At 41.2% G+C, this 22,781-nt stretch overlaps 1 protein-coding gene across 3 annotated transcripts in view; it reads left to right on the forward strand.

The window, feature by feature from the left end:
• Positions 1–344: 344 nt before the first annotated feature.
• ttll7 (tubulin tyrosine ligase-like family, member 7) overlaps positions 345–22,781 on the forward strand; it is a 68,385-nt gene continuing 45,948 nt past the window's right edge. For 2 of the 3 annotated variants that reach the window (XM_056378563.1, XM_056378565.1), the window contains exons 1-9: positions 345–590; positions 6,979–7,375; positions 7,827–7,958; positions 9,970–10,091; positions 13,143–13,210; positions 13,526–13,684; positions 17,778–17,994; positions 19,246–19,410; positions 22,551–22,709. In XM_056378563.1, the coding sequence (XP_056234538.1) occupies positions 7,351–7,375; positions 7,827–7,958; positions 9,970–10,091; positions 13,143–13,210; positions 13,526–13,684; positions 17,778–17,994; positions 19,246–19,410; positions 22,551–22,709 (1,047 nt within the window). In that variant the 5' untranslated portion in view covers positions 345–590; positions 6,979–7,350. The remainder of the gene's footprint in view (positions 591–6,978; positions 7,376–7,826; positions 7,959–9,969; positions 10,092–13,142; positions 13,211–13,525; positions 13,685–17,777; positions 17,995–19,245; positions 19,411–22,550; positions 22,710–22,781) is intronic. The other variant, XM_056378564.1, reaches the window with a different exon arrangement.

Here is a 22,781-nt window from a genome sequence, read left to right on the forward strand (position 1 = left end):
AATGACCTCTGAGCGGGTCGCACCCATTAACAGCAGGGTTGTTTTTTTAGCACCATGGCCAGCGACACACAGTTGCTAGGTAGCTTCCTTGTGAATGTATCAACGAGTAGTGGAAGAAGAGCCGCACCGAAACCTACGTTAAACAATGAGTTAAAGGTGTAGGAAAGATAACTCGCAGCGGCGATAACACTTTTGTTTTGTCCTCACAGTTAGTTGATAGGTGAAAATAAAATTTGCTGACTTAACATGTACGTCCTACAGCACACTAAATGTCACGTTGGTACCAGATTGAGAATGCAAACTTCAGCACTTCGTTTAGGTTCCCCCTCTCACAGAGGAAATGGTTTTGCCCATGGACTGGCTCCAGCACTCGTAGCACACCAGAAGACTACAAGATACTGATTTTTTTTGTGTCTGTCAGTTTTCAGTTGTATCGCCTTTACACGCTATAAACACTGCTTTAGTCTTGAAAATACTCTCGGGACTGGACGGCCTCTCTAAAGAGACCCCAGTGTTTCTCTTATCGGCGGCAGTGTCGTTCGGATGAGACCAGAAAAAGAACTGCACCGCCAGTGCCTGGAATAAATAAGGTAACGTTTTAACGGGCTGCTCAGCTTTCGCCTCTCCATCCTTTGCTCGGTAGCGCGGCTAAGCTAACTGTAGAGTAGTGCAGGGTCATTATGTTTCCTTTGAATTATGAGACGGTATCTCATTCAAGATTTTTCTTTTTCATTTTGCAGCAACGTGAAACAAAAACACCCTTATTCACTGAGCAGTTAAACGTTAACGTTGCCGTGACGTTATATTAAATGGAAGCAAGTTAACTGGGTAACAGCACTACCGGATTGTTTCCCTGTTTGATCATTCCACCTGACCTGTACAAGTGGCTAGCGACCCAACGTTAGCTTCAGCTTGCTAGCAACTAATTCATAGCAATATTACACCTGATTACGCTTTGTGACATTTAAGGTGTGAGCGCAACCAATTTCCTTGAAAACCCTAATATCCAAAATATTATACGCGGGATTTAAGAAATCCAGTTTGTGCTAATCCCGAAATACAGACAGTATATCCAAAGGGGGGTGGCCTACAATCCTTCAAGTGATCTGGAAGATACCATATTGACTGCTATTCTTTGACAGGCTTAGGTCCCCTCGCTGCTCTTAGTAGCATAGCTTCTTGGCTCAGGCTAGCTTTGCAAGAACCCTGAAGAAATCTGACTACATATGCAGGGCTATTGCTCACGTTTGGCATGGGTGCTCAGAACCTGGTGGATTTGTGGAGCCATTTGATTTACTCTGGCCTGTTTGTAGTCCAGTGTGCCACTTACAGACCACATGCTGATAGAACACCCTGGAGATGACCATTCCCAACAGAACAGATGGATTACATAATAATAATAACAACAACAACATAACATAACATATGAGATCTGCATGGCATCCTGCCTAAGGCTCTTAAGAGGGATATGATATGTATAATCTTTTATTTTGATGCTTGCTACAGAGGGCATCCTGAAGTTTTTGGATTAATATGGGATATTCATTTCAATATTGCACCTACAGTATGTAAGTAATTAGGCTTGGTTGCTCTTTGACATCTCTAAAGCCAGACAACACCATAAATGAAGGTAGGTTTGGTCTGCTTGTTCACTTCAAACACTGGATTTCTACATTGTTAATCAGGTTTACCTTTTAAAATTACATACATACATACAACAACGTTTTTTTTGGACAAAATACTGAATGGGGAATTTAACCTCTGACTGCAAACCCAGTTACAAGAGTAGTCTTGCTTTTCGTAAAAAGTTAACAGATCATGTATGGTTTGTTTTTTTCCAGCTGATTAATTAACCTAATAGATTTTGCTTGACAGGGGCTTTTCCTTTATTCCTTTGACCTCTCATGTATCTACAGACCCTTGCTTAATTTTTCAGCTGAAACCCAGTCTTATCTGGCGATTATCAGACAGGATTAGGTAAGAACCAGAGCAAAGTGTCTGGTTAACAGTTGAACTCATATTCATAAGCATTGATCATACACCTCCACACATACAAAACTTACTTTAAAACAACAGTGCAGTGCTTTTGAACAAATCTATGTGCACACTGTAGCAACGATAGATTGTTTGCTCCACTTTGTCTGTAAGTAAATAAGGTCAGGGAAGATTGTAGTTAATATAAATGTTTAATAGCATTCATACAGCAGTGGCTGTATTTTGCATTTGACCATTTTGCCCACATCACTGTAGATTCTCTTGATAAAGTGAAGCTTAACATTCAGCTGTTTGTTGGTGTATTTCAGTACCCTGTGGGCTGACAGCTCCCACACTTGTTCCTCCTCATATTTGGAAGAAGGCATGAAGCCAGAGTTGGGTCACTGGTTTGAGCTAATTTTAGTTCCACTGGCAATTCTAAACCAACTGCTTTCCTGTGAGAGTAGTCTGCAAACTCAGCTATCATTTTTCCTGGGAGGACAGTGTGGTGGTAGTGGCCAAACAGAAAATGATAGAAGTAGAAATAGTTATTACAAAAGGGATCTTGTAAGTATACTGTATGTTTTAGATCTTGAAGATGTACAGAATGACTTTGCCATTTTGCCTTTCAAGTGTAAGAAAATGTCCAGTGAAAAGGGTTTATACAATTTATATGACAGACGGTCCATTTTCAACTTGAAAATTCTTTTGTTTACATTTGCTTTTCAGTCAAGGATGTGTAATAGTACAACATGTCTCCATTCTTAGCCAGTGTCTCTGCCCTTTTGAATGGTGATACATACCCTGAGGTCTCGGTACTGCCGTAATGGCAAGATTGGGGCACAGTGCACTGTACAGAAAATACCTTGTGTCTGCAAATCCTCCTCTTTCACACAGGGCTAAGTGGTGTTTCCCCAAGCCTCTCTATTGATTCTGTGTTTGATGACTGCTTTCAAGATGTAGTTTCATGTAAGGCAGGGAGAACATAAAACAAACCCCTTGGGGATGTACCGCTGGTTGTTGAAGGGACTTGTGTAATAGGTGTGACACCTCAGAGTCTGCTGCTTTGGTTCAGCTTGTCATTTGAACACTTATTGTAGAGCTGTTTTTTTGTACTGTCTTTGTGGAGTTGCTTTTGATATAAAAAAGGATACTGTATTTTTATAGTGCCAATGACAGTGGTGGTAATATGTGTGTGAAGATGAATTTCTTGGTTGGGTTTTAAACTTGAGCCACTTTGATCCTGATATTGCTCCAGTAAATGTTTGTGATGTAGCCTAAATGCTGTAGACAAAATAAACAAACAGACAATACTGATATTGTATATACAGCATATATACTGTATATACACCAGTCAGCCACAACATAAAAAACAGTAACTGGTTGTAATGTTGTGGCTAATGGTTGTATATTCCTGAAAGAGAACCATGACATGCAGAAATGTAACACAAGGTGACACACATGTTACCAGCTTTCACAGGACAATAAGGGAAAGAGTGTGCATAACAATGCTCTGAAAGACAGATGTGCGTTTGTCATGCACTTAGGGCGAGTGAAACAGAGAGTGATGCAGATGAGCAGCATGTAGAGCTGACTCTCTACAATGAAGCCTTTCTGTGTGGCAGAGGGGAAGTGCATGAGCTCAGCATCCATAGGAGCTCTGCCCATTCAGCTCTACTATGGTGGCCCTCTGGCTCACTCTATTGGAGAAAAAGTGTCATTGCATCAGAGGATTACTAATAGATACTCTACTTTGTGGAAGGGATTTAGTTAAGATTTTGTTGTTAATACTTTTCTGACGGATTAGTTGTGATGATGTTTTCTATTGCTTAGTAAAATATGATGGTGAGGAATGTTTAAAAACACCCTGAACCCATTTGGTGGATGTTCTCATGTTGAAAATCTTTTAGTAGAAATTTGAGTAGGCAGAAGGTTGATACAAACTGCGAGAAATAAAAAAAACATCCAAGGAAAGCAGCTTAAAGATGCTTCAGCGAAGTGCAGTACTTCTTATAGGCAAATATAGTGATTTTGATTTGTACTGAAACATTTTTACTTTATTTGACAGGAAATATTACAGGGATTTTAAATATAGGAGAGGTATGACATGAAGATGGTTGCTGAGCTGAATTAAAACCTGTGATGTCACAACGGGATGCCCTGCTTTAGGCCCCTGTCAGTCAGTGATACAGTTACTTTTATCTGGTATCTGGTTACATTGAAATCCCACTTCTATCATGTGAATCCAGGTAAAACTAGGCCCTCTTGTGGCTGATAACCACCATTACCACTAAGACAAATGAAAACATGAGAGACTTTTTTGCTGGGTCATCCATCAGTGTGCTACCAAAGTGCCTCAACTGTGACCTTTTGTGGCTGCCAGGCAAACAAGCCTGGACAGAAAATCAGTGTTGATATTTTGCTCTAAGAAATGTAAATAAAGAAATCTAATCACACTGTCTGGAGATATTTGAAAACTGAATTTATGTTTGCGATTGGGCTTTTTTGAATTATCATGGTAGCATGACTGAAAAGTTTAGACTCGTAATGCAGAACATTAGCTCTTTGAAGCTGTAACAATGAGGTTTACATTCATAATTATAGATATTGAGATAAATAGCATTAGTAAAACATAACTTTTGAATGTCTGCTGTAGCTGAAAACAATTAAGATGCTGGTATGCAGTGTTGATCAATCACAAAAAGAGCAATAGTATAATTGTTCTTTGAATTATGAAGATTAATAACTCTGTAATATTATGCAGAACAATTAGGATTAACACCACAGCCCTTGTCAGGGAATTGTGTGTATTTTTCTTAGAGAGATTACTTGCATTAGAGAATGCATGTGTGTGTGAGTGTTTTTAGGTGTTTAGTTGCATCACATGTACCTGTCAGATCACCTCCTGCTCCTGAGGGTTTACATGACACAACGGTCTGGTGCACCTATAGAGACTGTTTTCTGCCTCCTGTACAGAGAGCCAGTACACCAATGGGAGATGGGGGCAGGTTGTCAACAGCACAGCTTGCCTCACTTTATCACTGTGACTCTTTGTTGTTGCTCTCCCCCCCTCTGCTGATCTCATTCCAGTCTCTGTCCTCCGCAGGATCAATGTGCTTACCACAGGCAGACTAAGAGGCTGACAGTGAACACTATTGAGTGATCAAGTAATGTGATTGGATTGTTTCCCTGTTCTGATTTGTCCAGAGATGTTGATTGAATCAATACAGTTGCTTTTCAAGTCAGGTTGTGTGCATATCTTCCAATGTGTATGCATGTATATGTGCACCTTCAAGTGTATCGGTGTGTGTGTTTTTGTGTGTGTGTGTGTGTGCGCGTAGAAAGGAAATAGGCTTTTCAGTATATTCTCACCACTAGAGGCTACTGTTGATCTCTTTATGAAATGCAAAAGAAGCATCATGAAACAGTGTACTGTAGATGTAGCCTAAAAACTTTACCTATGATTTATGATTTATTTGCATCTGTTTAGCTCCACTTCTTTGACTGTTATTATTTTTCCTCCGCAAAATCATAACACCATGATTAGAATTTCTGATTTTTTTCCCCTTTCAACCATAGGAAGAGGTTGAGCTGAAAACTGTCTTGCTTGCATGGAATATCATACAGAATTCATCACAGTTAAGCCCCCTGAGTTTTGAATATGCAGCATTTACCATTTGCCAGCAAAGAGGAAACTTTGAAAACACTATTCTATTTGTATATAGGAAGTTTTAAAACTCGTGTAAGGCAGTGGTTCCCAGACGTTTTGGCTTGTGACCGCCTGAAAAAGAAGCTTTGCTTTATTGCGACAGCTCATTGGATATGCTTGGTTGGATATGTTTATGGGTTTGGCCAGGCCAACCAAAGAGGGATATTTTCCCTAATATGACTTGAAAAGATAAAACTAGCCAGTAATTCACAAGAAAAAAAGAAAAGATTAAAGTAAAATAGATAAAAAATACTTAATTTTGTGTCGCAGAAAGATGTTTATCTCCTGTTAATCATCTCACAACGGTTGAGATTTATCTTGTGACCGCTTGATTGAGGACAGGTTCTGACCCTTCAGTCCATTAGTATGGATTATTGTGACTAAAATTTAGCAGCTACATGCACTATTTGACTTGTGAGGATCATGAGCAGCTGGAATCCTTTCAACTGCTCTGTAAGGTGGGGAAGCAATTTATGCCTTGGCAGTCCATCAATGGGCAGAGTCACACAGTTTTACACCTGTAGGCAGTTAGGAGTCTTCAGTCCACCTGAAAGCTGCTTTGTCTTTGAAAATGGGAGGAATCTAAAGCACCTGGACATGAAAATCCACAGTGACAAAAAGAGAACATGCAATGCCCACACAAAGCAGACAGGGACTCAAATAGTAATTTCTTGCTGTGAGGCAGCACTGCTAACCACTGAGTCACTATGCTGTCCCAGCCAACAAATTTTTATGAGACAGGACATCGCAGCATTGGTTGATTACCTCCAAAAATGGTTTGATGACACACACACGCAGACCTCAGCCAAACAATAACAGAATTTGGCTGGTGACTGGTGTTAATTTCCCACACTGTTCATAGCCCGGAGCATCCTTTTAACAAACCACTGTAAAGATGCCATCTGTTTGAATGAAGTGACCTCCCAGCCATACAATGAAACCCAGCTGGCATAAGCATGAGACACAATGAGATGCTGCAGACCCTTTACTTGACAACCACATTAATATTTCACAATGGTTCCATGGAATAGCAATTAGCCCACTGGACATCACACACCTTTAGATTATTTCACTAGTAGCACTGCAGTGTCAGAGCTGTACAGATTTTTCCCTGAACTGTTACGGTCAGTGTCAGAGTGACTGATGTAGACTGTGATAGGCCTGTATGCTGCTGTTGCTGCTGTTGTCCAATGCACTTCAGTCCAGCAAGAAAATCCACACTAATCCACACTGAGCAGTCAGCCCACTGCTACTGTTCTGCAACTGTAAAAGATCTTTTTCCTTCTCCTCCACAGGCATTCGTATCCATCCCCCTGTCCACCCCCTCCCTCCCTTTCTCCTCTTGGGGCTGTAAATAAGCTGGGGCTGTGGAGACCCTTGAGAGTCCCTCCCCCCTCCCACTCTTCCCCACCACTGCTTTCCCTCTTCAAACTCCCCTGCCCACCCAGACTCTGCTGCTGCTCTTTATGCTGCTGAAAGGCGCCGGGGAGATGCTCAGATGATCCATTGGGCCATCCTGAACCACATTGTCCATACAGCCCAAGGCAAGGAAGACTAACTAGTGCGAGTGTGAAAGCCCTTGGAGGGTGCTGCGAGTATCCCGTGAAGCCTGCCCACCAAGCCTGGCAGAAAGCTTGGCTTGCCCCTTCACTACTCCAGCCCCTGAGATGCCCTCCCCTCCCAATGATGGAGGTGAGTAAGAGAAGTCCAACTCCCAACTCTCTGTGATGGATAGGGTTATTCTGTTAGATGGTTCGGTTGGTTGGCATATTTTTGTATATGCACTGTGGCACTCAGAAGCACACATACACCTGGCCACCTGCTCATACATGTACCTGCCTCTTCATCTGTACTATTCTCCCATACATAGAGCACACACACACACACACACACACACACACACACACACACACACACACACATATATATACAGGTAATGATAAAAGGATCATGATGCATGTAGCTATACCAAACAAGACGCTTAACTAATTTATACTCTAGCCCCATAAACAAACCCCACTAAATCCCTTGCAGGAGTGAGAGAAATATTGGAAGACTCCAGCAACCCCTGCCCCCCTCCCCACTGTCTGGAGCACAAGCTGTGACTGTATCTAGTTTTGTTGTCTGCTGTCTCCTCCCCCAGAGGATCAAGGAGCGTCCCCCGTGAACGGGCCATCTGTGGGCTCCTACCGGAGCAGTGGGAAGAGGAAGGTGCACACCAAAAAGAAAAAAGGCACCATCACCGCCAATGTCGCCGGCACCAAATATGAGATTGGTATGGTAATCTAGTTCTGATGGTGTTTAAATGCTGTTGAAATTACAGTAACAACTGCATTACATAGAAATGTTCAATAGACACAAATAAAAACAGGTTTGGGAAGGCGCGAAAACAGGCATACACTACAAAAATGTCAGTCTACAGACAAAATAGATCACAGAGTTCATAATAACTGGGAATCCACTGTAGGATGAAAAGAGGCTTTCTGTGAGATGGGTGATGAAACCTTCTCATTGATGTACATTCTCCTTGTATTGATGTTTTTTGTTGAAAAACAAAGGAGTAGCCTGAGGCAGTTTAGCAGCAATGTAAATGGTTGTAGTTTCAGTTGCAGTATTGGTATAAGTTCACTTATTCTTTTTTCAGGATACTACTTACATGTGGCAAGCTCTATTAACATTAACGAACAAATAGTAAACGATAATTGGTCTTGCCTGGTAAGCTACATTTATGTCAGATCTAGCGACAGTGTGTATAACACAAAGCCTCACATTTCAAGCTTCTGAATTCATATTTTGATTTTCTGAATGAAAATTTCATGAGTGAGCAGAACTGGCAGTTTATATTGCTTTATTTCAGAAGCAGTTCTCTGTATGGCTCAATCAGTCCTTCAAAACACCACGAAACCAATCACAATGCTGTCTCAGCAATAAAATTTAATTTTCTGTGGCGGATTGTTTGAAGGAGGCTGTTGTTATGTAATGTCTTAAATTAAACTTACTAGAGCTGCAGTCCAGTAAAACAGTTCACACAGAGACAACTCGGCCTTGCATACATACATAAATCTTTATTGAAGTAATTTAACTTGGCAGTGAGTTTGTTTTTTTTTTTTTGTTTTGTTTTTTTGAGAAGGGCCAAAAGAGCATAGTAAGCACTCCTCACATGCGCTCTATATTGTGTGGCAGCAGAGCTCTCAGGGGTGAACTGCAACCTATGAAACTAAGGAGTCAGCAGCAGTGAGTAGAAGTTAGGGGCTGCCGGGATCCTGTAGGTAGATGGGAGTCTAGCTGTGAGTCAGTTTGCTAGCTGTGACGAGACCCTCACAGTGGCCATTCAGAGGGTACTGCAGGGCTATTTTGAAGGAAAATTAACACTAAGGGCCAGATGGATGGCTCATTTTTGCTGTTACTTTTTTTGCACCTGTCTTTTTTTGTTTCAGAATTTATAGTATTACAGGTAAGGTTAAAGGTCAGGGAATATGGTGTTGGAAATTTGCTTTGCACCCACTGAGAAGAGAATGTAAACTCTGGCCCTAAGGGTATTTGTTCAGTTAGATGAGGATTGATTATTGCTTTGTACTCAAAGCCCCTACTGGTAACTGCAAGCATAGCCCTGCTGTGATGTAAACCCTCCCTGTTCCAGTTAGCAAAACAGTGTTAGCCTCTATTGACGTTTTAACAGATGGATGAAGTTACATCGGAACCATCCCTTTCCCATTCAAGTGCCATCATGCAACATTAGGCAAGCCTTCTCCAGGTTTGTGAAGGCTTTCAAGAAAATTAATTAATACCGTGTTTCGTTAGGGCATATGAATTTTTCATTACTCACTGAATAATAAATAGTTGTTGGATTAATGTCAAAATGGGCTTGCCACCTATCTCTCATATATGGGGTTTCCAGTGGGATTTGAATGCATTACAGACAATTAATTTATCTTTTTGAAGAGAGGCATTACGATTGGCTGCTCTGCAGCCATTCCATGAATGGTAAATATTGCTGTGAGCTTTTTCATCTATAATCTCCTTGACTCATTTCTCTCTTAATGTATGCAAAAACAAAATTTAAGCATAGGGAAATGTTTGAGTGAAACACTGATCTACAAAGTAGAAATATTTGATTTGTGGGTCTAGCTCAGATGTTCTTATTCTGCATCTATATCAGTAAATTGCTTTGTCATTATGAATATGGCTCTTTTTTTCCCCCAAAGTTAAGTGGATAAAGTTCATTTAAATGATTGTGTTGCTCATTCTATTAATGGAATACAATGTAATAAGTGTTTTTCCCCCAGTTCGTATAGTCATCAATGAGATGGACTTCATCAAGACCCGGGATGAGGACGAGACTGCCAACCTCATCTGGAATGACTCGGCTGTGCAGCACGAGAAAATCGCTGAGCTCAGGAATTATCAGGTATACTGCATTGCTACCATGTCAAGTCAGCAAACCTTGGTAACCTAGAGGTTGGAGAATAGAGCGTATGACCGAAAGGGTGTCGAATCCCATTGCTTCATTGAACATGAAAGTCTGGATTTTTACAGTGTGCTCCAGTAAATCTGCTCAGAGACAAACAGCCAAAGATTATGATACTGATCAGCTCTTATGCGAGCTCCCAGTAGATGTATGTAAGTTTGGGAATTAAAAGTTTTGAGGGACATGTCCGAAAAACATCAGCTGACCTTAAATTAAAAACATAACATAACATGCCTCTAATAAAGTATAGGTAACATCAGATAGAATTTTTCCCCAGGATTCCATATAAGAGAAAAGATGAAAGAGAGGAAATAGGGCAGTGCACCAGAAGAAAGGGATATAAAAGATTAAATAGACATCTACTTTAACCCTCATGTGCTGAGAAAATTTTATCAAAATTCTTTTCTGATAAAGTAAACCAAATCCCTTCCTTTAGATATTTTTCTGCAGAATTATTAGGCACAAAGCATTCCTAGATGTTTTTTATACTCTTGCAGAGAGAACCAACCACTAAGCCTCTGTGGTGCTAGGCCTTTTCCCAAGCCTCTAAAGAGTTTTCACTATAATATGATAAGATGTGAACTGTAACAAAAGGTTTATTCACAGTTATTGTCAAAAACCAAATTGTATTGAAAGAAAGCGATTACACCTTAAATCTATCCCTGTTAGCAGATATCATACCCCTTTCAGGCTCATTTGGTCAAAGAATACAGTCATTTTATTTGCTAGCACATCCATTGCTAATGTGGCATACACATTACATGTGAGGACAACAAGGCCTCCTGTATACTGCTGGTTAACCTCAGCAGGGAATACATGCCACATGCCTACAAATAGGTTTTTCAATGAAAAAAGTAATCTTTTTGTAATCAACACTTATATACAGTTTGTGAAAATTTTTAAAGTGGTCATACTGAAGCCTATTAAAACAACATGATGTGTAGAGTTCCCTGTGCCATGAAAAAACAAGTGATGACACTCGCTTATTGTAACAACAAAACCTTTTTAAACCTCTATCAAACTATATAAACAGTTACAATACAACAGTTAAAATACAATAAGGAGTTTCTGATTTGCATTTACTTAGTCAAGTAAAGTCTAGTCAGTTTTATTTAAATTTTTATTTATTTATATAGCCAAAATCACAAATCTCAAACTGCTTTTAAAAAACTTCATCATTACTCAATTATATATAACTAAATGTCATGAATGTGCAAAATACCATGTTGCATAGTGTGTTCATAAGTATTCAGAAGTGTGGATCAAAACTAGTGAAGGTAATTTGTATAATCCTTACTCACAATTAGTCTTTGATAGAGTAAGTGAAAACAGTATACAGAGATTATCATATGTGCACACAGTTTATGGAAATGGGGTGGTGTCCATCAAAACCGTGGATCAGGTTGCTGAACCTGATGAACCTGATCATTTTCTGATTTGACTGGGACATAATCAGTGTTGGCACACCACCCTGCCTTACGTTACATTTACATTTACATATACTTGTTCCCAGTAGAAGTAAAATACTAGGTGAAGAGAAATATAAGTAAAAAATTGATGAGAGCAGTTGGAAAGGAGATTGTGTAAAGAGAAATTTGGGACAGATGGAGCGGGGGGGAAGCAAAGAAGATTGATTTGAAATATAGTAAATGTCAGAATAAAACAAAATAGAATAGAAAAGAAAGGAAAAAAGTGAAGATGGACAGACGGCTCTGAATCTGCCAATCTGCTTTTCCTCAGACCGTGGGAGGTAAGAGAGAGAATAGCAAATAGGAGAGAGGGGTGGACAGAGTGAGAGGGAGAGGGAACAACAGAGCCTACACAGAGACAGATGGGAAGATTGACAGGTAGACTGACAAGTTGTGAGCAGCAGGGGGTGGTGGGGCAGGTTTCAAATGTCACTATCAACTGATGTTGATGAGGCAGGCCTAAACAACAAGGGTTGCTCTGAGTTCTGTGTACTAGTCTGAGAGTGATCTTACCTCTGTTTGACCTCCTTGTCCTGCTGAGTGAATTTGGCTGCTCCCCCTCTGCTGCAAGCGTTAGCCATCCATCTTCACGAGTGCTTATTTGATTAGACTGGACACTAATGATCGATTAAATCACAGACTAGTCAGAAAGAGTATGGCTTGTTAGGATAGGGGCAGCAAGAGTTCAGCTAAGTAGATTGAATATTACAAATACTGTAACAGCTTAACGTGTAGCAATGTGGCTAATGTTTCACATAGAACTGGTGATTTGCTGTCAATTGTTTTTACTTGCTCCCTCGCGCTACTGTGGTGTTTCATGAGATAATTTCTCAGAAGAAAAGTAGAAGTCCCTCAACAATTGGTTTTGATTTCCCCTCACAAGCCACGTCGTCTCGCGGCATTGGCATAATTGTGCAATTCTTCTGAATCCCTAATTACGTCTGTCTCATTTGGATAATAATCACAGACTCCTTTTACACTGTTCGTTCTTGTTTTTTTCCTCTCTGCTCTCTCTCTCCCTCTGTTAATTTTTTCCTTTTTTCCTTTTAGTGATGTACTGTGAGAGTTTGCTGTCAAGTTTCAGTTCATACGAGCCTAATTAACGCCCCTGTTCAGGCTCATTTGGTCAAAGAATACAGAAAATCCAGAGTTTTTCCTTTACCCCCCACCCCCCTTTCGACGCATTCAAAGCAATTCATTCAACTGTCACTGCAGGAGCTTGCGATGCAGAACCAATTACCTCGGCCCCTCGGAGTTGAGATTGATCTTTTTTTTTCCCCTTCGCCTCTTCCCTCCCCAACCTTTAATGTATTAAAAAAATATGGTAAACTAAATAAGGGTTGAGAAAGGTCTCAGCGTCACCTTTTTGTTTTGAGTCCGTAATTGGGCATAAATGTCAGGACATTGTAAGCTCACTTCAGGTTGCTGCCTTTAATGTGCTCATTTTTATGAAGGGGTGGGGGTGGAATTGAGTGGCGTAATGGCCCTAACAACATTATTATGTCTGCCTGTCCCTCTGCAGAGAATTAACCATTTCCCTGGCATGGGCGAAATCTGCCGGAAAGACTGCTTAGCAAGAAACATGTCCAAGTAAGTTTTCTGTCTCTTTCAACACAGAAAATGAGTGTACTTTGATTCATTTGCAGATGTGCAGAAGCAAAAGTATTTCAAAGCTCAGTGTTTAGCCAGCTGGCACTCTAATAACTTACAACTGGGTATTTGTAGAATCCCACCATTACAAGCCATATTAAAGTAAAAAAAGACACCAGTGTAAAAGCACAGCATGTTCTTGTCTTAAAAAAAATGCAAATTCTTATTTTAAAACATGCCAGACAGAGACATAGAATTTTGAATAAGAAATACAATCACCATACTCCCACACACCCCCTATCTTTGTCTCTGCAGAATGATCAAGTGCCAGCCTCAAGAGTACAGCTTCATACCCAAAACCTGGATCTTCCCTGCCGAATACACTCAGTTCCAGAACTACGTCAAAGAGCTACGCCGTAAACGCAAGCAGAAGACCTTTATCGTCAAACCTGCCAACGGAGCCATGGGTCACGGGTAGGTCACAGGCTAGCAAGTGACCCAAAGCAATCTAACACATTGACTATAAGACTGACAGGGCGGACCGGGGCAGGTGGGAGCGGGAGATAGTAACTGAAGGAAAGGACAGAAAGTAAGAGAGTGAGTGAGAGAAGGAGGAAATTAGCAGTAGAACAAATAGAGGACAAGCACAATAAAACAAGGCATTAAGGGGTTTGTGACCCTGACATGGGTGTCTATGGAACTACCATTATGACTGGGACCAGATTGAGTATTTGAGCTGAGAGGGTGTGGTGGAAGTCATTGTTGGCCTCATTGTCCTCGATGGTCACACTCTCCATAAATCAGAGGTTATCGCTGCCAGTGGAGGACGCACGCACGCACGCACGCACGCACGCACGCACGCACGCACGCACGCACACACACACACACACACACACACACACACACAAACACAAACACATACACACACACACACACATACGATCTCTGGCAGTTACTGTAGTTCCTCCCCTGAAGGTCTCTGCATGTGATTATTGGATTCCTTTATGAGGCCCCATCAGCAGAGACCAGTCAGACTAAAATGGATCAAGATGGCTGCTCCAGGGTATGCTGTCTCTCAATAGCATCTCTTTATCAAAAGATGAGCAGGCTGTGGTACCTGAATGCATATTTACTTTCAGTTCCATAGAGTAAAAGCTTATCTGAGGTTGTGATGTCACATTTCTATTGGTATGTTGAAACAGTTGAAATTGTGAAGTGTTTAGAAAATCAGCACCAAATCCTTGATTGCATGCATGTTTTATTTAGTTTATTAGGTACACGTGTATATTCTAAATCACAGTAATCGCCTATAGTATTCTTAATCCTATAGTGAACAGTGCTTTATTAGGCATTACTGTCCCCATAATGTTTGTCAAACAAACATTGTGTGGACAAAACATTACAAAACAAAATTCTTCAGGGAGTTGAAATGACTCCCCTCTGACACAACGTCAACACAACTGAACATCATAAGCCTGGATGAGTGTGCGGTTGGTATTGAATTTAAAGCTCCTTTGCTTTGAGAAGAGCCATTTGAGCTTGTTTGGTCATCTAGTTAGAAAGCTCCCTGGTTTCTGGAGGTGCTCCAGGTGCCGCTGACTGGGAGGAGACCTCAGGCCAGAGCGACAACACCTTTGGGGGTTTACATCTCCTTCCCAGGGGGAGCTGATGGAAATCAGTAAGCTCCCTGGGGAAAGAGACATTTGGAGTTCTCTGACCAGGATAAGTAACTCAAATAATGAAAGATCAAACAGTTCAGTTAATATTTGAGAGGTGATCAACAACACAAGCAATGTCTCTAAAATAACCACTGTAACTGATTCTTACATTTTATTTATGAGCCAAACCAACTCATATGACACTCAAAACAGAATTATAATCAGTTACTGTTTGACCCATATGGAGGTCAAGACTGCAGAGACAAGACTGAAATAAAATTAAAATGCCCAGTGGTGTCAAGCTCAACAATTCAAGTGTAGTTGGTTTTACAAATAATTCTGTTTCATAAGATAAAATGTAAACTAAAAGACAGGCCAAAAACAGGGTCCTATGAAAAAAAAAAGTTTTTCCCTTGCACATTGCACGTTGCTCTCTTGAGCACTTCAGAATACGTTGAAACGGCTCAGATTGCAAAACATTTATTAAGTATTCTTTTTGACTTCTTATTCTTTGAAAATGTGATCCCCGATGTGCATGTATGAAGAAATACTTTGGAGTGCATTCATCACTGGCACCAATAGGTGGGGATATTGAAGTACAAATGGCTCATTGTGCTTCACCTCTCCCTCTCATTCTCTTTGAATTTGTCCTTTCTGGTATAATGTGAGCATTACTTATAACTCCATGCTGCACTAAGCCCTTATTTATTAAAGAATAAAAGGCAGCAAAGGCTGAATTATTGCAATACATTAAGAATATGAAAGATGATGAGTTTAGCTCGACCACTCAACGGCAGGCGGCTCACAAGATTAGATTTTTCTCTATTTTTTTGCATGGTGTGACGCGGCAGGAAATTAAGTTATATCTACCCCCTGTAATTTATTTTTCCGTCGGCCAACTAAATGAAGTTATTGTTTGTGTCTGAAGCACAGCTTGTTATAAGGGAAACAAAATAAAAGTGCGTGTGGGGCTTAAAAAGGCGAGATCCCCTCCGGTGCCAAATTAAATAGGCAGGGGAGAGTGGGCCGTGATTATCTGACACCCCAGCTCATCAATCATGTCGTCTTCTCCTCAGCTACTCCTCCTCGACTAACTAACACTGTTAACCCTGTCCTCATCATTCAGCTTGCTGTCTGCCAGTTAGGAGGGCCCCTCACATCGTTGGCCAGGCTCCCATCAAATTCTCCCTGTTCTTTTCTGTTCAAGAGCGGTGATAAGCAGGCCAATGGAGCGCTCGTCTATAATACAGCACTCTTTTAGTTGGCGGGAGCAAGTGGTGATTGATAAACTCCAAGTAACACTAACATTACACTAAGCGAGATCTACAAGCTGGGGGAGGTTTTATTAAACCTCTGAAAGGAGGACTGCTGAACTACGATTTTATTTCATCATAACCGCAGAGACAATACCTGATCCCAGTCTAGACTCACACATCTCTCTGGTTTGTGATAAATAAACCTTCTTTAGAAGCAAATCAACAATGTTCCAGTGTTTTTGCTGTAGAGTTTACTGAGCAGGTGAATTCTTTGGTTAAATTACAACAACACAGACGTCACTGCTCCCAAGATACTGTGCGTTCTGGCTGTGATTACTGAAGCCACAGAGCAGAACAATGTTTGCCCTCTGGTGGCTTGGTGCCACAATATCTCAATACCTCAAACTGTACTTTTTTAACAATCAAGTCTTTACATCTTGACCAAATATTGTGTTGGTGTGTGTGGTGTGCCTGCCTGCATGTGTGTAATGGGGCCTTTCAGGCCGTGCATGTAACCAATTTAGCCCGAGTCCGCCTTAACTATGAGTGATGGTGATATAGGTCAGTCACATTGCTTGTACATAGAGGGAGATTGTTTAAAAACAACCCCTCACCCTCCCTGCACACATGCCAAATATTGCCCCTCACCCTCACATGCACAGCTACATGGATGCACACAAACTAACACAACTCATTTGTGAGTCCAGCTAGCAATGGTCTGCATACTATAAGGCCTGAGTGCCAGTGACATGAGACCAAAGCAAATGAATTAGAGTGGAGGTTGAAACGGAGCACAGTGTCTGCTCCTATTAACCTGCCCACAGCTTAAAGTCCCTGCTACAGCATTTGATGCACTGTGTCATTCAGACAGTGGAGTTTTGCTTCAGAAAATCACAATGTTCTCCAGATGCTCAGACAAACCAGCATTTGTGTTGTACTTGTCTGTTTTTTGTACATTTCTTTTTCAGCTGTTTTATTGAGAAGGCCAGGCAATGAACAGGGTAGCAAAATATTTGGAACTTTCAATACCCCACAGAGCCAAACAGCTTGTCCTGCTCAAACTAGACCTGAGGCATGCTGAGTGCGCTCATTTACATATGTTTTCAGTGAAGGTTCTATAGCAGTAGAAGGTCACAGGACTACCACCAGGGCACCAATGGCTCAGACACATTCACTCTTAAGAGCTGAATATCTTTAATGTAAATGTAAAAATCTTTCCATGCACAGTAAGTACATATCTTCTCCCTCTGACTGCATCTGTTACTCCTGTAGATTACTATGTTTGATATCAATTATTTTGAAACAGTAGCAGGGCAAGGTTAATCTTGGATGTGAAGATTGAAAGTATCAACAGAACAGAAGGATGTGGCATCCCAGAAATATGTCTTTTCCTGAACTTTTCCAGATGACTTTGAAATGAAATATTGTGTTGAAACCCATAAAATCTGTATACTGTTTGGCTCAATTTTTTTTTCGCTTCAGCACATATATAAGACAGTGCCAATGTCATCAGTCATGTTCATTGTCCCTGCTATGCTGCCATCTATCATTTTTTTAATTATCTTTTTTGTCTTTACTATGCAATATTTTATTATGCTGCTGACGACACCCCAATTTCCCCCCCGAGGATTAATAAAGTTTCTGTCTATCCAGGATCTCGCTTATCCGTAACTGTGAGAAGTTGCCAGCCCAGGAGCACTTTATCGTTCAGGAGTACCTGGACAAGCCCTTCCTGATGGAGGGCTACAAGTTTGACCTGCGCATCTACATCCTCGTCACTTCCTGCGATCCACTTCGCATTTTTCTCTACAACGATGGCCTGGTTCGCATGGGCACAGAGAAGTACCACGCACCCAGTGAGGCCAACCTGGTGAGCCTCAAACTATAATAGCTAATAATGCTATTAATAACGATCGTTATTTGTGTAGCATTTTATACTAAAGTTATAGATACACAAACTTTGAAACACACACATGGTAATGTATATTGTGTATCAGCAATAACTTACTGATAACAGTACATCTGTGCACAAATGAGTTGTACACAATGTGCCCACAACTGTTCATGGATTTATAGAAAGTACATTCAGTACCTAGTGTGTGGCCAATCATGTGAGTCAGAAATGCACTACAGAGATAGCAGATAGCAGAAGTAGAGTCACAGAACAATGTATCTGCCATGCAACTCGACGTAATCAAATTAGACACACAAACACACAGGAGGACAGAGGTTAGGAAACGCAGTGCACACACTCAAATACACGGTCAACAATGCCGACAGCTGTAAGGCTCTCACACACACACACACACACACACACACACACATAGACAGAATGTGCAGGCATACTGTATGCACACAGCTAAGCGTAAATGTCCACATGCCAGATGTCTCTTGTAATATCAAGCCGCTCATATTTGCCTTGAGGTTCTGCACCTGCTGAAGCACAGTCTGTTGCTGATGATGGGATGTATACACACACTCACACACACACACACACACACTCACACACACACACACACACACACACACACACACACACACACACACACACACACACGCACACACACACACACACACACACACAGCTTCCTATCAAGCATGATGCTTATCTAAAGTATGAACACACAAACACATAGACACGCTGGACTCCTCCTGTGGCACAAGTGTGTATTGTCTTACCCAGTTTGTGACACATGATGGAGTGAGTCATGCCATTGAGATGGATGTTCAATCCCACAGAGAGTGGCTTCCAGACAGCCATCGGGGGCTGCAGTGGCCTGCAGTCACAGCGTTATTACCTTGTAGGCTAAGGACAAGGATGTATTGTCTTCAACTGTGGGGTTTTATGTTTAAATAGAGGGATACAACATGGTTATACAATGGCTGGTTATAGTCAACCACTCAATGACACATTGTAGCCATACAGACTATGATTGTAGTACACATTCGGCAGGTAAAATCATGCCTATTTCTCTCAAATCTGTGTTGCTATGCAAGAGATGCCCCATGAAATTGTTTTACTGCTTTCAAATTAAATAAATCTAGAAATAGACAGATGTCAACATGCATATGTAAATGTCTAACGTACAAAGGCCCTCCTAACTCCCTATTGTCTCCACAGAGCCAGCTCTACATGCATCTGACCAACTACTCAGTCAACAAACACAATGAGAACTTCGAGCGAGACGAGACAGTGGACAAAGGCAGCAAGAGGTCCATCAGTTGGTTCACCGAGTTCCTCCGCATCAATGACTACGATGTGGCCAAGTTCTGGGGAGACGTCTCTGTACGTGGGTAGTCGACCCAAACACACACAACCACAGACACACATTTACACTCAGACATATTGTGTTGGACGTGTCCTTCTACAAAAGGAAGGATGTGCGGTATGATAAAAAAACACACCACAAGTGCAAACATCACATGCATACATCCGTAAGTGTAATCTGTAAGCGTACACTCATATATACACATGCTGTTCCTACCTGAACCAACACATGTTGCACACAATACACAAGTGGACCAGCAAAGGGTTGATATGATTTGTTATGACAGTAATTCAGTGAGCTTCAGAGCTTTGTTTAACTCCAGGAAAAGCTTAGTTATAACATGATTCCTAGAGGGTGAACTCTCCCTATCTGGCATTCACTCAGCTCGTCCAAACACCTTTACTGTGTTTGTTCATTTTCTTTCATCAGTGACTGTTGGGGGATGTCTTTGTGTTACTACTACTTTAGTTACTACTTACTTTTCTATCAGGATTTCAGCCCTGGTTCTGTGTCTGTTCTTTGCTGCTCTTTGCTATTTCTTATTCTTCTTGACCTTGACTCCTTGTCTTTCTGTTCAAAGTCATTTGGCCTATAAGGTCTCTCAGTGCTTGCTCTCTGTTTTACCATCTGCTCTCAAGCTGCCAGCATTCAACCTCAAATTCAATTCCCATTGGTTATCATCCTCTCTGCGAGGCGATCTTTTATTCCTTCTCTCCATCAACTTTTACTTTTCTTTGTGTTCATGTTGAAGCAAGTGGCGTCTTAGACTATAGTAGGTATTGCAGTGCTTTGCCTGTTTGGCAAAGTTCCTGTTGTGGTAACATTTCTTCTTCTTTATTCTCGTCTTCTTTATTCTCTTGTCTAACCTCTCTGTGTGCTCCATTCTGTCGAAGCACTAAAGTTTCTTTTTTATCTATTCCACTTTCTTTTCTTCACTTCCGTTTCTTTCTCTCTCATCTATGTTTTCAGTTGCATACCAGAGTGTCACCCTCTGACTCAGCCAGACCGTCGTCCTCTTCTCTTGGTTTCTGTATGCTTTTCTTCAGAAGTTGCTCCACTTTGTTGTTAGCATTGTCCGTTCCCACTCACATACTGCGCTTTGTTTCAACTCTGTATTTATGCTCTCTGCTCACTCTCCTCTCTCCTTTTCTATTCATCTCTCCTCTTACATTTTATTCCTGTACAGGCCTAGCAGGCTGCCCTGACTCTTTCCACCAACAGTCACGGTCAGAGAGACGGTCAGAGAGTTTGTTTGCCAAAAGATTGTCTGTGGGGGTTAAGAATATCGGGTATATGTTTTGTTTTTTTTTTCATACGAAACACTGGCATCTCTTTCATATTGAGGCACTATTGATGTGCTGTATGGGGCAGAGTGTCCAAGGTTTGATCAGCGAAGCCGTAGCTTTTTATGTGGGTGTAATTTTGAGAGCAGTGTCTGACTACAAATGCGGTCGTTATGGATTTTATATTTGCTAATAACCACACACAAACACATTCTGCACCAATTGTATTTTAGATCGTTGGGGTCTTGCCAAATTCCAAATTCTAATCCCATGCATAATTTCGACATGTTTTCTTTGAAGAAAAACAGAAGACATTCTGTATTTAATTAGTACAAAAAAATAGTTACACTTTGTGCGCTCAGATGGTAACATTTCAGTGACAATAATACTCCTTTTTAACACATAGGTCTGTTTATTTGTGGTGAACACTGTCAAATGATAACTGCTACCTTTTTCAGGACACTTGGAAAAATAAAAATTCCCAAGTTTCGGGGATGTCCGAAAAAAATTATTGTACATATGTTTTTCTTGACAGAATTATAAACAGAGAGGCATTATATGCAGTATTCTTTATATTTTCTATGTACTTTGTATTCTTGTTTGATTATACATATGTGTTTTTTCAGTGTTAAAATGCTGTTAATTGAACCAAAAAACCCACAGGAGAAGATCTCACTAATTACCAGGATATCCTGGTATCTCAAGTACACTTATATAGAAAGAGATGTGATTCTATCAAAACAGAAATAAAACAAATGAATTATTTATGTGCCCAAAATAGCTAAAATAATTCACAAATGTTTGCAGATGAGATAAAAAATAATTAAACTGGCTTATTTAAGCTCAAAGCTAACAAAACACAGGCACACATGCACACACATGCACAGTGCTAGGCCGTGGCCAATGCTGGGGGCTCAGGAAAAAGAGGGTGGTGATGGAAGAGGGACAAAGACACACACACACACCAGCCAGGGCAGGGACTTCAGGCATAAACGGCGGTAGTGGGAGCAGGTGTTTGTACTGGGCAGCCTGTGGGTCAGACGGGTGGATGGATAGATGGATGGAGGTGTGTAAGCGACAGACAGATAGAAAAGGGGGGATGCAGCTTATCAGGCCAGGGCCAGGCCACCGTAGCCCTCTCCTGTACCCAGCAGTAAGACTGGACTGGGCAAACTGTGGGCCAGCAGCACTGTGTGGGGCCTGACTGGTGAGGGGAAGCTTTGTCCAGTGTGTGTGTGTGTGTGTGTGTGTGTGTGTGTGTGTGTGTGTGTGTGTGTGTGTGTGTGTGTGTGTGTGTCAGGAGTGAGCATGTTTACCCCACTTACACAGTGGGAGTAGGTAGCCAGGTAGCAGCCAGCAAACATACGTGCAAACACACACATGCCCACAGATTGGGAGCTGCACAGATGGACCTCCACCAACACTGGTGAAAGAGTGTGTGGAGGTGAAATTCAAAAGGCTCTGTGTCTGTAACATTTTGTGTTTCTCCTCAGATTTTAAACTGACAGGGTGTCTTAAGACACAGGAGAATTAAGGATTAATTAATTACAATTAAGGATTGTTGCTCTACCTCTGTGGAGCACGTCTGTAGGTTACAGGTCTTGTGTTTGTCATGATTTCTTTATTCAGTTTAATCCTAAATCTAAAGGTGCAAGCATTTGTTTACAGTTGCAACCAGAAATTAAAGCATAACTCTTAATTGTACCATTAACAGTTTAAGAAGACCTTTAATCAGCCACTATAAAAAATGCAGCCTGTGGCTTTTTAAGATGAATGTAATGGACTAAATACAAAAGTGAAATTTTGTGTTCTCTGTTTGTCGGTTCAGCTTGCTGATTCTACCTCTCTTTATGCTGGTGTGTGTGTCCTGCCAGGAGCTGGTGGTAAAGACACTGATAGTGGCTGAACCCCATGTGCTGCACGCCTACCGCATGTGTCGCCCCGGTCAGCCACCAGGGAGCGACAGCGTCTGCTTTGAGGTCCTGGGCTTTGACATCATCCTGGACCGCAAACTCAAACCTTGGCTACTGGAGGTATAACTCTGCATGCATGTGTGTGTTTATGTGTGTGAAACGGCATAATTGTGTTTCTCATCCTTTTCGAGT

The sequence above is a fragment of the Seriola aureovittata genome, chromosome 6, assembly GCF_021018895.1.
Source record: "Seriola aureovittata isolate HTS-2021-v1 ecotype China chromosome 6, ASM2101889v1, whole genome shotgun sequence".
Taxonomy (NCBI): domain Eukaryota; kingdom Metazoa; phylum Chordata; class Actinopteri; order Carangiformes; family Carangidae; genus Seriola; species Seriola aureovittata.